Here is a 14828-nt window from a genome sequence, read left to right as displayed (position 1 = left end):
TCTGTCTCACTCGCTCACTTCCGCAAACCCTCTTTCTCTCTCTCTCTCTCTCACATACACATCACCCCTAGTCTCCGCTATCTTCACTCCCAGGCTCTCTGCCCCTCTTCTTCCACGCTACCCCTCCTCCTCTACTCCCCACCATCCAAGTCTGGGCCTAAGATTTTTTTGTGTTTCAGACAGTCCCACTGCCAGGTATGACAGAGCAGAATCCAATCCAGGATATCAGTGACTGATCAATGATTGGAGTTTGTTCTGCACTGGTGCTCAAGTCCAAGGTCCAGCACTGATTAGCCAGTGCTTAGTGAGGCTGAGAGCTGCCTGCGCTGTGTCAATGTCATTCAATTGTATCCATTTCAGTTGCCTACTGGAAGGAGCTAATCAAATGCTATGAAGACAAATAAATGAGCTGTAAGACATTTGGACCACATTTGCATTTAAGTTTGTTGAGAAACTTTTTTAACTTCCTTTGCAGAACCCATTTCGTTCACTGGCTCCTGTGGGGAAGGAAATCCGCCATATTACCCGGTCTGGCCTACATATATCTCCAGGCCAACTTCAAGCTTTTTGTCTCTGGGCAAATAGGAATGGGTAATAAATCTGACCCAGCCACTGATGTCCACATCCCATTCACATATAAAAATCAAAATCTGTATCTCTTGTGCATTTCTCTCTCTTTGTCTATCTGTCCTAAGCTAAGAGCTCATGATGTAGGGCATCACATATTCGCATGAATAAAGGAATGCTTAGCTAAAGAAAGCAGCAGGTAAAGATCAATTTTGCCAGCCGAAGTCAAACATTATGAGAGACATCTTTGTTGTCTGATGCTGACTTTGTTTCTCTCAATGTTATGTCCAATTTGCACCCTGAGTGTAGACTTAGATAACAAGGTGTGGAGCTGGATGAACACAGCAGGCCAAGCAGCATCAGAGGAGCAGTCTGGCCTGGCCTGCTGTGTTCATTCAGTTCCACACCTTGTTATCTCAGACTCCAGCATCGGCAGTTCCTACTAACTCTGAATGTAGACTTGTTGCATTTGTGATTAATTCTTTGTTTTATATCCATAGCATATGCTTCACATACCAGGTCTATATCCTGGGATTATCTGGGGAGGATGCCACAAAAGATCTCCTAAAAATGACAGCATCATATCTAATATAATCCAAAACATAAACAATAGATATTACTGTTCATTAATTAAATTTCACATTTTCATTTTTGATTTTTGTGTTTCTACATAAAAGTTTAAAAGTCCATTGATCCTTGAAGCTAGAACAGGTAGATAAGGTAGTTAAAAAAGAATATGGGATGCTTCTGTTCAATTCTGAAAAAGGTTAGCTCTGAAGAAGAGTCATACCAGGTTCGAAATATTAACACTACACCTCTCTCCACAGACATTGTCAGACCTATTGAGTATCTCCAGAGTCTTCTATGTTTGTTTCAGATTTACAACATCTGCAATATTTTGCTTTATGGGATACTTGTATTTAATGCTTTGACTAATAAAGACAAGAGCATGCAGGTTATGATGAAGCTGTATATTATGTAGTTAGATTGCAGCTGGGGTATTGTGTGCATTCTGGTCACCACACAAAAGAAAGATGTAATTTCACTAGAGATTTCACCAGGATGTTGTCCCAGCTGGAGAATTCAGCTTTAAAGAGTGTCTAGACAGGCTGGGTTATTTTCCTTAGTACTGAGAAGGTTGAAGGGGGATCTGATTTAGGTATACAAAGTTCTGCACGCATAGTGGAGACAGATAGCAAGAAACTTTTCTCCTTAGTAAAATGGTCAATAATCAGGGGATGCAGTTTTACGATACGGAGCAGGAGGTTCAGAGGAGATTTGAGGAAAATGTTTTCACCTAGAAGGTGGTATTTGGAAATCAATACTCAAAAGCGTGGTAGAGCTGGGAACTCTCAGTACACTTAAGAATTATTTAGATAAGTACTTAAAATGTTGCAACACATAAGGTTATGGGCAAGTGCTGTAAAATGGGATTAGAACAGATGGATGTTTGATGAATGGTGCAGACACGATGGCCAAGTGGCCTTTTTCTGGGCTACAAAAACTCTATGACTCTAAAAGAGCTGCAAATATCTTTGCTTCACACGTACCACTCCAAGGCTGCTTGTATCTTCCTCAACTTAAATTCCACGGTTGAAAGAAATACAGCCAACAAAAGTGCAGCTACATAGACATACAGATATTTGAGATTAAAGGTCTGCAACTAGCAACTCTCTAACATGACGGGTGTCAAATAGTTGAAAACCTATGCAGCCGGCACAATCAATAATTTTAATTGTGAATATTTGTTTTGCCCTCAAGCGAATGGTCAAAGGAGTTGAAGACAAGAAGCAACAAGGCAAAGAGCAGCCAGTCATAGAACAAGCAGCCAAGGGGAATGGTAGAGAATTCTATGGACTCTAAATAGAACATAGAATGCACTGAAATTGAATACGTTTCCTTAAAAAAGTCTTATATTGAGATGAAGATGGAAACCTGCAACTATACTAGATTGCCAGAAATATTTTCCACTGCTATTGATACTGGTGAAGAGAGCTCAAACTGCAAACAGCAGCAGACATTGTTTATTTGGATTTTAGTAAAGCCTTCAACAAGGTTCCACATGGTAGACCAATTAGTGAAGTTAGGTTCCGTGGGATTCAGAGTGAGCTTGCCAATTAGATACATAATTGGCTTAATGGCAGGAGACAGAGTGGTGGTGGAGAGTTGCTTTTTGAACTGGAGGATTGTCACCAGCGATGGTCTGCAGGAATTGGTTCTGGGTCCTCTTTTGTCTGTCATTTATATAAATGATTTGGATGAGAAAAGAGGTGTGATTAAGTTTGCGGATGACACCAAAATTGGTGGCATTGTAGACAGTGAGAAGGTTTTCTAGGATTACAAAGGGATTGTGATTAAATGGGTCAGTGGGTGGAAAAATGGCAGATGGAGTTCAATCTGGATAAATGCAAAGCATTGCATTTGGTGTAACAAATAAGGGTAGAGCATATACCATTAATGGTAAGACCTTGGGTAGTGTTGTAGAATAGAAGGACCTGGGAGTACAGATAACATAATTCTTTGACATTTGTGTCACATACTGACAGGGTCATTAAAAAGTCATTTGGCATACTTGCCTTCGTTGCTTAGACGTTTGAGTATAGGAGTTGGGAAGTCAAGTTGAGGCTGTACAGGACATTGGTGAGGTCGCTTCTGGAATACTATGTCCAGTTCTGGTCGCCCAGTTAAAGGGAGGACATTACTAAACAGGAGAGGGTTCAGAACAGCAGCAGGAAAGTCAACATTTCAGGTCAGGACCCCTCCTCTGGTGCTGCCTGGCCTGCTGTATTCCTCCAGCTCCACACAGTGTTGTCTCTGACTCCAGCATCTGCAGTTCTTGCTATCTCAGGGTTCAGAGGTGATTTATCAGGATGTTGCTGGGTATGGAAGGTTTAGTGTAAAGAAAGGCTCAATAGGCTGGGACTTTTTCCACTCCGGCATAGGAGGTTGAGAGGTGACCTGACAGAAGTTCATAAAATAATGAGAGGTATAGATGGAGTTAATGGTAGTTGTTTTTTTTCCCTAGGATGGGGGATTTCAAGACTGGGGAACACATATTTTCAGGTGAGAGGAGAGTGTTACGACGGGGAATGGCCAAACCCCTCTGATAATTAAACTAAAACACAAGCTCTGATCTGTTATGACAGGAGTAGGGGTTCCCCTCTAATAATTACCCCCTAAACACCCAGAGAAGCTCATCTTTCCCCTCGTTATCAATTGGAAGAGCAGTTTAGAAAAAAGAAAATTCCTGATCTCCACTTTACAAGTAACAAGGAACCATTTATTTATTTAACCCAACAATGAACAAATTAACAAAATTACTAACAAACTGACAATTCCCTTAGACTACTAACTACCCCTAACTGGTCTAAATTCTACTGGAATGCTGTTTAAATAAAGACAAGTCCCACTAATATAAATCCAATTAATAAAAAGCAATAAATTATAACTTAATCTCTCCAAGTTTCGACAGACTGTCTTCTGGAATATTCTGTCATCTCTGCTCTCTTCACAAATGCCTTTCTTCCGTTAATTCTGCTGTCAGGAATGTTTTATCTCTATAATTTCTTCAATGAGGACTTTGAGCTAAAATGCCGCTGTTACTCGCTGGTGAGCCAGCTCAGGACTTACGGTGGAGGCAGTGGAATGAAGATAGGCTATCTTTTTATTCTTTAAACTATTCAAAACGGTGCCGATTGTGGCTTTTCACTGTATTTTACCGTATTATTCACCATAAAATGCAAGTGACGATAAATCATTCAAATTCAAATATTATATTCTGATCTTTCAAACATACTATTTGTTCTAAGATGACAATTATTGTGAAAACCTTTCAGCACTTCAAATAAAAAAATCTGGTGCTCCTGGGCGGCATGGTGGCTTAGTAGTTAGCACTGTTGCCTCACAGCGTCAAGTACCTCGGTTCAATTCTATAGTCTGTGTGGAGTTTGCACATTCTTGCCATGTCTGCATGGGTTTCCTCCAAGTATTCTAGTTTTCTCCCATAGTCCAAAGACGTGCAGGTGAATTGGCCATTTATAAATTGCCATAGTGTTCAACGATCTGCAGGCTAGGTCATTAGCCTTGGAATATGCAAGGTTACTTGGATAGGGTGCAGGGGTGTATCTGGGTTGGGTGCACTTTAGAGGGCTGGTGTAGACTCAGTTTGAATGGCCTGCTTTCATACTATAGGGATTCCATGAATCTTTTAGCCCTTGCTAAACTATAACATCAACTCCCAATTGTATTTCAAAGAGTATTCACTTGTTCAGCTTCTGATTTAGTATCTAGTTTGGAATCTGTTCTCTATTTAGAATCTTTCTCGAAGATTAGATACAAATTTGGCTTGATGGTAGGGAACAAAGGTGGTCGAGGGTTGTTGTTCAGACTGTGACCAGCAATGTGCCACAAGGATCGGTTGTTGTTCCTCAGTTATATAAATAATTTGGATGAGAATATAGGAGGCACGGTTAGTAAGTTTGCGGATGACACCAAAATTGTGATTAAGTGGTCAGTGAATGTGGTTATCTAAGAGTACAACATGATATTGATCAACTGGGCCAGTGGGCAAAGAATGGCTGATGGAGTTTAATTTAGAAAAATACGAGGTATTGCATTTTGTTATACAAACCAGGGCAGGACTCACACAGTTAATGGTTAGGGTCCTGAGGAATACTGTCGAACAGAAAAACCTAGGGGTGCAGATACATTGTTCCTTGAAAGTGGCATCACAGGTAGACAGAGTAGTGAAGGCGGCATTTGGCATGCTTGCCTTCATTAGTCAAATCATTGAGTACAGGGATTGGATGTCGTGTTGCAGCAAAGATATTGGTAGAGCCACGTTTGGAGGACTGCATACAATTCTGGTCACCCTACATGTTATCAAACTGGAAAGGGTACAAAAAAGATTGAAAAGGATGTTACTGAGACTGGAAGGTTCAAGTGTTAAGGAGAGGCTGGATAGGCTGGGACTTTCTCCCCTGGAGCATTGGAGACTGAGAGGCGACTTTATAGCGGTTTATAAAATGATGAGGGGCATAGATAAGGTGAATAGCCAAGGTCTTTTCCCCAGGGTGGGAGAATTCAAAACTAAAGGGCATAGGTTTGAGTTGAGAGGGGTAAGATTTAAAATGGACCTGACGGGCAACCTTTCCACACAGAAGGTGGTGCATGTTTGGAATGAGCTGACAGAGGAAATGGTAGAGGCGAGTACATTTACCACATTTAAATGACATTTGGACAGGTATATGGATAGGAATGTTTAGAGGAATATGCAGCAAATGCAGGTAAATGGGACTAGTTCAGTTTAGGTAACTTGGTTGGCATGGATTAGTTGGCCCATAGGGTCTGTTTCCATATTGCATGACTCCATGTCCAATTCTGTAAACTATTTTTCCCAACTCAAATTAAATCTCTCTTGCAATAATGGTTTAATATAATGTCCTCTGAATGTAATTCATTATTTTCCAACTTTAAAGGCTTTTATTTTGCACTATTAGCAGAGCTGTTGCTCTGTGATACTATACAGGAGCCTTTTCTTGCATTTTGCAGCTAAAATGGAGGATTCCCACCATTTTATGGCTATAATGAAGAATGCCTGCCATTTGCACCTTCATTTGATTCCTGTTTCCTTAACAGCTTTACTAAACGAATCCCACTGCCTGTGGCTTTAATAAACAACGTCTGTTTTAATTTCTGTTTTATTAATTGACTTTTAGAGATGAATCCTGCTTCTTTAACATTTTCTACTGAATAATTCCAACTGTGTGTGTTCCCAATAGTGATATTTTCGCAGCTTTACCCCTGGATTATACCTGTTCCTCAGAGCTCAACTTAATTCTCCCTGCCTTTATCACAGCCTTCATGAAGATTTCTTGCTTTTGTCTGGCTGTCTGTTAACTTTCATCTTCTGTTAGACCAGGACCTGCTAGGTTTTGCATCTGCCCCTTGATTTCTTCAATTCTGGTTTTGCAACACCCTTGGTTCAGTGACCTCAGTTTAGACTGTTTTCTTGGCCTTCCATCTCCCTTGCTGTAGCAGTTCCCTGTAGTGTCTGTCCATTATGGCAGCAACACATGATCCGAGTTGAAATGCTGTTCCCCACTGAATAATTAGGTAGCGACTCTCACTGGAAAGTTACATGTATCCAACAACAATTTGGGAAAACAAAATCACCATTGTTTATGATAACCCAAAAGCTGAACTTGACAACCTCATTCTACTTACCATCTTTCCATTCACGTGTAGCAGGATGCAAAAATCCAAATAGTTCATCTGTGGTCACTGCCTTGGGGTTTATATCACACCACACTGGCTTTAACTTCATGTTGGCATAAGTCCTGTGAAGAGTTCTTAATATCTGTAGGCATCGGAAAGGTTATATCATATTTTTATAGGCTTGTAGTCACAGAATACACTCCTATAAATACTTAGTCACTGATTTATGCCTTTCATCGATTCTTTACAATCTCGGGAAAGTGCATTGGCTTTGGAGACTGCTTCTTCATCTGGTTTTAAATCTAGCTGAGACAGATTGTCCCCTTTTACTTACAGTCTTTAAGCATTCCTTGCACATAGGTAATTTTATTCAAGCTCCTTGGGCACAAAGGGTCCTGATTTCTACCATGCTTCAGATTCTACATCCATTAGTCTTCCAAGATCCTGTTCCAGTGAGGTGGACTCCAGGATCTACCCCATTCCATAAACTGACATGAGTCTCTGCCATTTCCTGCTCAGGTAGGAAATCATCAGTGGGATTTAAGAGAAACAAATTGTTCAATGCAAACAAAACTCATTCTTCTGTGGAAACTAAGATGACAGCATAATTTCCCCATCAGAAACTTGCTGAAATTTATCAGTCAACAATAGGGAAAATAAATAATTGACAAAACATATTTGTTCACCAAACTTGAGAAAAATACTTACATTTAGACAGAATAGAACAGAGAGTACTTAAGTAATCCAATTCTATACATTGCAATGGCTGTTCTAACCCTCATGCTATCCTGACTCTTTACAGGAGTAAATAATGCAAAAGAAACAATGCAATCAGAACACTGAAATGCACAAGCCTGAAGGCTGTTAATTACGAGATTGTTTCTTAAAGTAATAGATTTATGAAATAAAATGAGAGCAACTAATAATTATAATTGAACGAGTAGATAATGGTTGATGCAATATATGTGTGTTTTGACCATTTTTCTTAGTTTTAATAACAATATTCAGTTATTACGAGTATAATTTATGGTAACTGAACTGTTAAAAGAAATATATTAAAGGAGATCATTGAGTTAAACAGTTATGAGTTTTTACATAATTAAGGATAGAACCACTGATAAAAACTATAATTCTGTTCAATGAACAAAAAACTGTTTAAAAATTTCCCTTTTTATTTAGGTGTACTCTGTAACTTTCCCAGATTCTCCCTTGGAATTTTTAAGTATTAGTCCGATCAATGGAAGCTACATGAGAAAAGCCTGTTTTTACTTGTCCATCAATTTCCCCTATTTTCCTGTAGGAACTGTTTGGTATCAGATTGACATTTCTTCTTTAAATGAAGTGTTCACCGTTGCCAAATCGAGTATGAACATCTGCTCTAAATTCATTAGTAGTAGGTGATTATGACAGATTATCATTGAATCATGTGTTTTTAATTTGTCATTTAAAAATCATCATGCAAAAGGGAGATTAACGTAATACGGATCAAGCTCTATTCAGTCCATGTTCCTCCAGGTTTAGCCTGTGATGTAACTAGAGTGCCTTCACTTACCTGGCTTTTGCCAGTTCCAGCAACACCAATAACAAAAACTGAATGTCGCACTGCCAACAACTCCTCGAGTTGTGTAGCCTAACAAAAATATAAACAACAATTATGAAAGGTTGGCAACTAAGCAGCAATTGCAGTACAAAGCTTCACTTATCAAAGCAAACCTATTAACTGGAGCATGACGAGACATCTGATCACAAGTGTGGGCCATGGCAAGCAGCTGAATTTTGCCAGGGAATTTCCGACTTCATTGCTGCAACTTTGACAGAAACTGTACTTTTCAGAAAATTATGATGTACTTGAAGAAAGAACCTTTGATAATGCAAGAGGGAGGTCTTGCCACTTAGTCTTGACAGATAGGAAAGTGGAATCAGAGACTGTTGGGTATATAGATTAGACATTAAAATAAAGGCAACAGAACAGTCCTGTAACAAACAGTGATAGCCTTGCCCCGGAAAAGTCACTGCAGATGGCTACAAGGGCTAAAAGCTCCAACAATACTTGGAAAGCCTGACACAATCCAAGATAAATCAGTTTGTTTGGCAACCACCACCCACTTTAAAATTTTCACTACTACTAGCATACGGTGGTAGGTGTGTACCATCTACACGATTCGCTGTAGGACCTCACCAAGGTCCCTTCAACAATACTTCCCATGCCTGCAACTTATCAGACCTAGAGAAACAAGAACAGCAGATAAATGAGAGCACTGTGACCTGAAAGTTCCCCTGAAAATTATATATGATCCTCACATGGAATTATATCAGAATCCCCACATGGGCAAACAGTCGAGCGATCAAGAAGGTTAATGTGATGCTATCCTTTATTATGACAGGAATTTAGCGTAAGAGAAGAATTTAGTTATTCAGTTATGCTGGACATTAGTGTGACCAAATCTCAAATATGTGCAGTTCTGGTCTCTTTATATAAGGAAGGGTGAAATGCATCAGAGGATGTTCAGATGTGGTTTACTAGATTGATAAAAAAAATAGAAATTGCTGGAAAAGCTCAGCAAGTCTGGCAGCATCTGTGGAGAGAAGGCAAAGTTAATATTTCAGATCCAATGATCCTTCTTAATAACTCCAAGTGAGTTCTGAAGAAGGGTCACTGGACATGAAACGTTAACTCTGCTTTCTCTCCACAGATGCTGCCAGACCTGCTAAACTTTTCCAACAATGTCTATTTTTGATTCTAACTTGCAGCATTCACAGTTGTTTAGTTTTTTTTTCCTTTTACTAGATTGATACATGGGATGAGTGAGCTCACCTACGAGGAAAGATTGGACAGGGTAGTCTTGTTTCCATTGCAGTCTGGAAGAATAAAGGTTGACTTGATTGGTGTATACAAGATCCAGAATTTTCTGGAAAAGATGGGAGTGGAAAGGATGTTTCATCTTGTGTGTCAGTTCTGAAGTAAGAAATACTGCTTTAAGATTAGGGGTTGCTCTTTTAGGGCAGAGATGAGAAGAAATCTTTACTTTCTTAGGGTTGTGTAAATTTGGATGCCTCTCCCTCAGAAGGCAGTGGAGGCAGGGTCATTAAATATTTTTAAGACAAAAGCAGATAAATTTTTGACAGACAAGGGAATCAAAAGTTGTCGGGGTAGATGAAATTTGCAATTCAAATCATGAACAGCTCAGCCATGATCTTATTGAATGGCACAGAAGGATTGCAGCACAGAATGATGTATTTCTGCTCCTATTTTTACCTTCTATGCAGCATTTGTTTCAAGCTGGGATGGTCAATCTTCTTTAATCTTTTCTCGTTCACATATTTCATTGAACGCTCATCTTCTCCCAACATACGATTATTTACTTATTATTCAATGAATATACATCTAATTTGCCAACTGTACTGAATCTCACCTAAACTACTTGACCAACACAATACCATACCCACTCCCTCAACAAGAGATAGCCATTTTCTCTGGTTTGCGAGCTAAAGGGCAGCCTGTTCCATTCTCATCTGAAATTTATTTTATATTCATTCATGAGATGTGCACAATGCTGGCAAGTTCGGCTTTGGGTCACTCTACTATTTGCCCATGTGGGGATTCTGATATAACTCTATGTGAGGATATGCATAATTTTCAGGGGAACTTTCAGGTCACAGTGCTCTCATTTATCTGCTGTTCTTGTTTCTCTAGGTCTGATAAGTTGCAGGTATGGGAAGTATTGTTGAAGGGACCTTGGTGAGGTCCTACAGCGAATCGTGTAGATGGTACACACCTACCACCGTATGCTAGTAGTAGCGAAAATTTTAAAGTGGGTGGTGGGTGCCGAACAAACTGATTTATCTTGGATTGTGTCAGGCTTTCCAAGTATTGTTGGAGCTTTTAGCCCTTGTAGCCATCTGCAATAACTTTTCCGGGGCAAGGCTATCACTGTTTGTTACAGGACTGTTCTGTTGCCTTTATTTTATTGTCTAATCTATACACCCATCAGACTCTAATTCAACTTTCCTATCTGTCAAGACTAAGTGGCAAGACCTCCCTCTTGCATTATCAAAGGTTCTTTCCTCAAATACATCATTTTCTGAAAAGTCACTTCTAGACTATCCTCTCGCACTATTTTTTCTAACTTTTAATGCTTTCAACATATTTTGCCAGTGCATTAATCATATTTCTTGTCCATCTCTTGCACATTCAACCATTATTCAAACTTACCGGTAGCTTTTCCTTCACATTCCACAATTGTTACGTCCCTCAATTCATTACATCCCTTTGGAAAATATCTCTGCTGTACACGCATTCTGGAAATGGACCTCCATAGGTGATACCCCTCTCATGTGTGCCAGGGTCACTCACATTACTTTTAGCCCTTGATCAACTGCATCCTGTTTCTCAAAGCCCTCACCACAAAACACAAAACATTTGATGTATAAAATGCCTCATTTATTCCTTTTTGCTGCTCAAAGTCTGAAATGTTGCAATTGATTCCAAATAATAAAGAACGTACCTTAATAGTTCAATTGCCATGTTTTGTAAATACAATTTTACCATCATAACCTCTTACCTTATCACTCCTGTACTAAATCACACCTCAGCTCATCTTGATGGCTCAGCATTCTACATATTTTTTCTGAGACTTTGGCCATGATTAATTCCTATCTTCCAACATGTAAAACATTCAATTATACAGAAAAAATTAAACCAATTCTTGTACATTTCAATGCAGGAATACTGTCACACAAGACAGAATGCAATTTGGGATTTTGCTAATTGATAAACAGAGTTAACGTTTCAGGACTGGACCCAAAACTTTAACTCTGTTGTTTCCTTCAAAGATGCTGCCAGACCTGCTGAGCTTTTCCAGCAAATTTGCTTTTGTTCCCGATTTACAGCATCCGCAGTTCTTTCAGTTTTTGAGTATAGGAGTTGGAATATCATGTTGAGGTTGTTCAGGACATTGGTGAGGCCTCTTCTGGAGTATTGTGTGCAGTTCTGATCGACGTGCTATAGGAAGGATATTATTACAGAGGAGAGGGTTGTGAAAAGATTTACCAGGATATTACTGGGAATAGAGGGCTTGAGTTATAAGGATAGACCCGGACATTTTTCCATCAGAGATTAGGAGATTATGGGATGACCTTATTGAGGTTTACAAAATCACCAAGGACATTGATAAGGCGAATAACAAGGGTCTTTTCCCTAGGGTGGGGGAGTTCAAAAGCAGTGGCATATTTTTAAGGTGAAAGGAGAACATTTTAAAAGGGACATGAGGGGCAACTTTTTTTTTAAAACACAGTGATTTTCTATGTACAACGAACTGCCAGAAAAGTGGTGAATTCAAGTATAGTTACAACATTTAAAAAACATTTGGATAAGTATATGAATAAGCCCATAAGACCATAAGACATAGGAGCAGAAATTAGGCCATTCGGCCCATTGATTCTGCTCCGCCATCCAATCATGGCTGATAAGTTCCTCAACCCCATTCTCCTGCTTTCTCCCCATAACCCTTGATCCCCTTGATAATAAAGAACCTATCTATCTCAGTCTTAAATGTACTCAATGACCTGGCCTCCACAGCCTTCTGTGGCAGTGAATTCCATAGATTCACCACTCTCTGGCTGAAGAAGTTTCTCCTTATCTCTGTTCTAAAAGGTCTTCCCTTTACTCTAAGGCTGTGCCCTCGGGTCCTAGACTCTCCTACCAATGGAAGCATCTTCCCAACATCCATTTTGTCCGGGCCATTCAGTATTCTGAAAGTTTCAATCCGATCCCCCCTCATCCTTCTAAACTCCATTGAGTATAGTCCCAGAGTCCTCAAACGTTCCTCATATGTTAAGCTTTCCATTCCTGGGACCATTCTTGTGAACCTCCTCTGAACCCGCTCCAGAGCCAGTACATCCTCCTGAGTTATAGGGCCCAAAACTGCACACAATACTCCAGATGTGGCCTGACCAGAGCCTTATGAAGCCTCAGTAGTACATCCCTGCATCCCTACATTCAAGTCTTCTCAAAATAAATGCCAACATTGCATTTGCCTTCCTGACTACTGACTCAACCTGCAAGTTTACCTTGAAAGAATCCTGGACTAGAACTCCCAAGTCTCTTTGCACTTCAGACATCTGAATTTTCTCCCCAATTAGAAAATAGTCCATGCTTTTATTCTTCTTACCAAAGTGCATGACCTCACGCTTTCCCACATTGTACTCTATCTGCCACTTCCTTGTCCACTCTCCTAACCTGTACAAATCCTTCTGAAGCCTTGCCACCTCCTCAGTACTACCTGTACCTATCTTTTTATCGTCTGCAAACTTAGCCAGAATGCCCACAGTTCCTTCATCTAGATCATTAATGTATAAAGTGAAAAGTTGTGGTCCCAGCACTGACCCTTGTGGAACACCACTTGTCACCGGCTGCCAAGCTGAGAAAGACACCTTTATCCCCACTCTCTGCTTTCTGCCAGATAGCCAATCTTCTATCCATGCTAGCACCTTGCCTCTAACGCCATGGGCCCTTATCTTACTCAGCAGCCTCCTGTGTGGCACCTTATCAAAGGCCTTCTTAAAGTCCAGGTAGATAACATCCATTGGCTCTCCTTGGTCTACCCTGCTTGAATAGGAAAGGTTTAGAGGGATATGGGCCAAGCACAGGCAAATGGGACTAGTTTAGTTTGGGAACATGCTCAGCATAGACTAGTTGGACCAAAGGGTCTATGTCCATGCTATACAACTGACTCCATATTCTCCTACCATTTGGAGTGAACTTTTGCATGTTGACAACTTGCAGTTTGATCACTAAAAATCTATGCAGTTTTTCATTGCTCCACGTTGCTTTTCATAGACTTTGGGGAGATTAAAGATAAGGTGAATAAGGATGCAAGCAGATCTGAATATTAGCAGAAAACAAAATCAGAACAGAATAGTGGGAAAATGAATCCCAGGTATGCAGAATAAACTCAGCTGCTGTATTCGCAACCATGATGTTCATATTTTTACACAGCTCTGAACTCATGATGGGCAAATTCAATTTAAGTCAAGCTCAAGTCCAGCTCCTATCCATTTCTTCATATTTTTGTCCATAATAATCCTCGTATCCTTGTAAAGTATTATTGTACAAATACTAAATTTGGTAGATAGCTCTAAAAAAAAGACGAAAGTATTTCTATTTTTGTCCCATGCTTCTAGAGCTATGGCAGCTGCCTTCTTTAAACCATATACCGAGGCAAAACTTACAACAGTTATGTTGCAACATCCTTCAATACCTTGAAGCATACCTGAAGCACTAACTAACTGTTCAGTCAACATACCTGAGGTTCATGTTCCCATTATTTATGCTCTAATTTTCCCTTCTGCTCTGATAAACAGGTTTGCTTTCATCCTTACCTAATAAAATCAAGTACTGCAGATGCTGGAGCTTTGAAATAAAAACCAGAAGTGCTAGAGAAACTCAGCAGGTCTGTATGCAACAGGGTCAATGTTTCCCGTCTGATGGGACTCTTTCTTTGGAGTTCATCCTGGCTTTAACCCTTCCATTGTGTTGATGTGCATTTAGTACCTGGACCATTTTGAAATCAGGCAATCTTTGAGTTTTATATTGTTTTTATTACTACAAAAATGTAATTTATTCCATGAATGATGAAGGAAATGATGGTTTCCCCATGATGTATTTTTTAAGGCTGCAGACACTTGACCCAGGAGAGTGTTCTTCGCTAAGAACTGAACACCAGTTAGAATCAGAAGCTTGTCTATAGGAGACACCTCAGCACAACACAGTAATTTAAATGTCAGTGCCAATTTTGGGATCGTCAAACTGAAATTCATCAATCTTTTATACACAGTCTGTTCAAGTTCATACTTCTCGATGGTATAGCCATTAATTTTCTGAAATGTATCATATTCTGATCATGCCTGGGAGACATTTTGTAGACTGCCTCTTTTGTCAAATCCAACAACAATTCTAATGGAAGCCCTAAACTATCATCCATTTCCATCTGACAAAAAATTAACATTGATTTCTTATTGGAAGTGACAACACTAAGATTGTATCT

At 39.7% G+C, this 14828-nt stretch overlaps 1 protein-coding gene across 1 annotated transcript in view; it reads right to left on the bottom strand.

Moving 5' to 3' along the window:
- The window catches only part of dnah9l (dynein, axonemal, heavy polypeptide 9 like), a 365602-nt gene that overhangs the window by 204948 nt on the left and 145826 nt on the right, over nt 1-14828 (bottom strand). Inside the window, exons 39-40 of the mRNA XM_048599208.1 lie at nt 8336-8413; nt 6793-6925 (exon numbers count right to left, since the gene is read on the bottom strand). Coding sequence (XP_048455165.1) covers nt 6793-6925; nt 8336-8413 — 211 coding nt within the window. The remainder of the gene's footprint in view (nt 1-6792; nt 6926-8335; nt 8414-14828) is intronic.

The sequence above is a fragment of the Rhincodon typus genome, chromosome 7, assembly GCF_021869965.1.
Source record: "Rhincodon typus isolate 14 chromosome 7, sRhiTyp1.1, whole genome shotgun sequence".
Taxonomy (NCBI): domain Eukaryota; kingdom Metazoa; phylum Chordata; class Chondrichthyes; order Orectolobiformes; family Rhincodontidae; genus Rhincodon; species Rhincodon typus.
The sequence above is the reverse complement of the archived record's forward strand: the minus strand, read 5'-3'. Positions and strand labels throughout refer to the sequence as shown.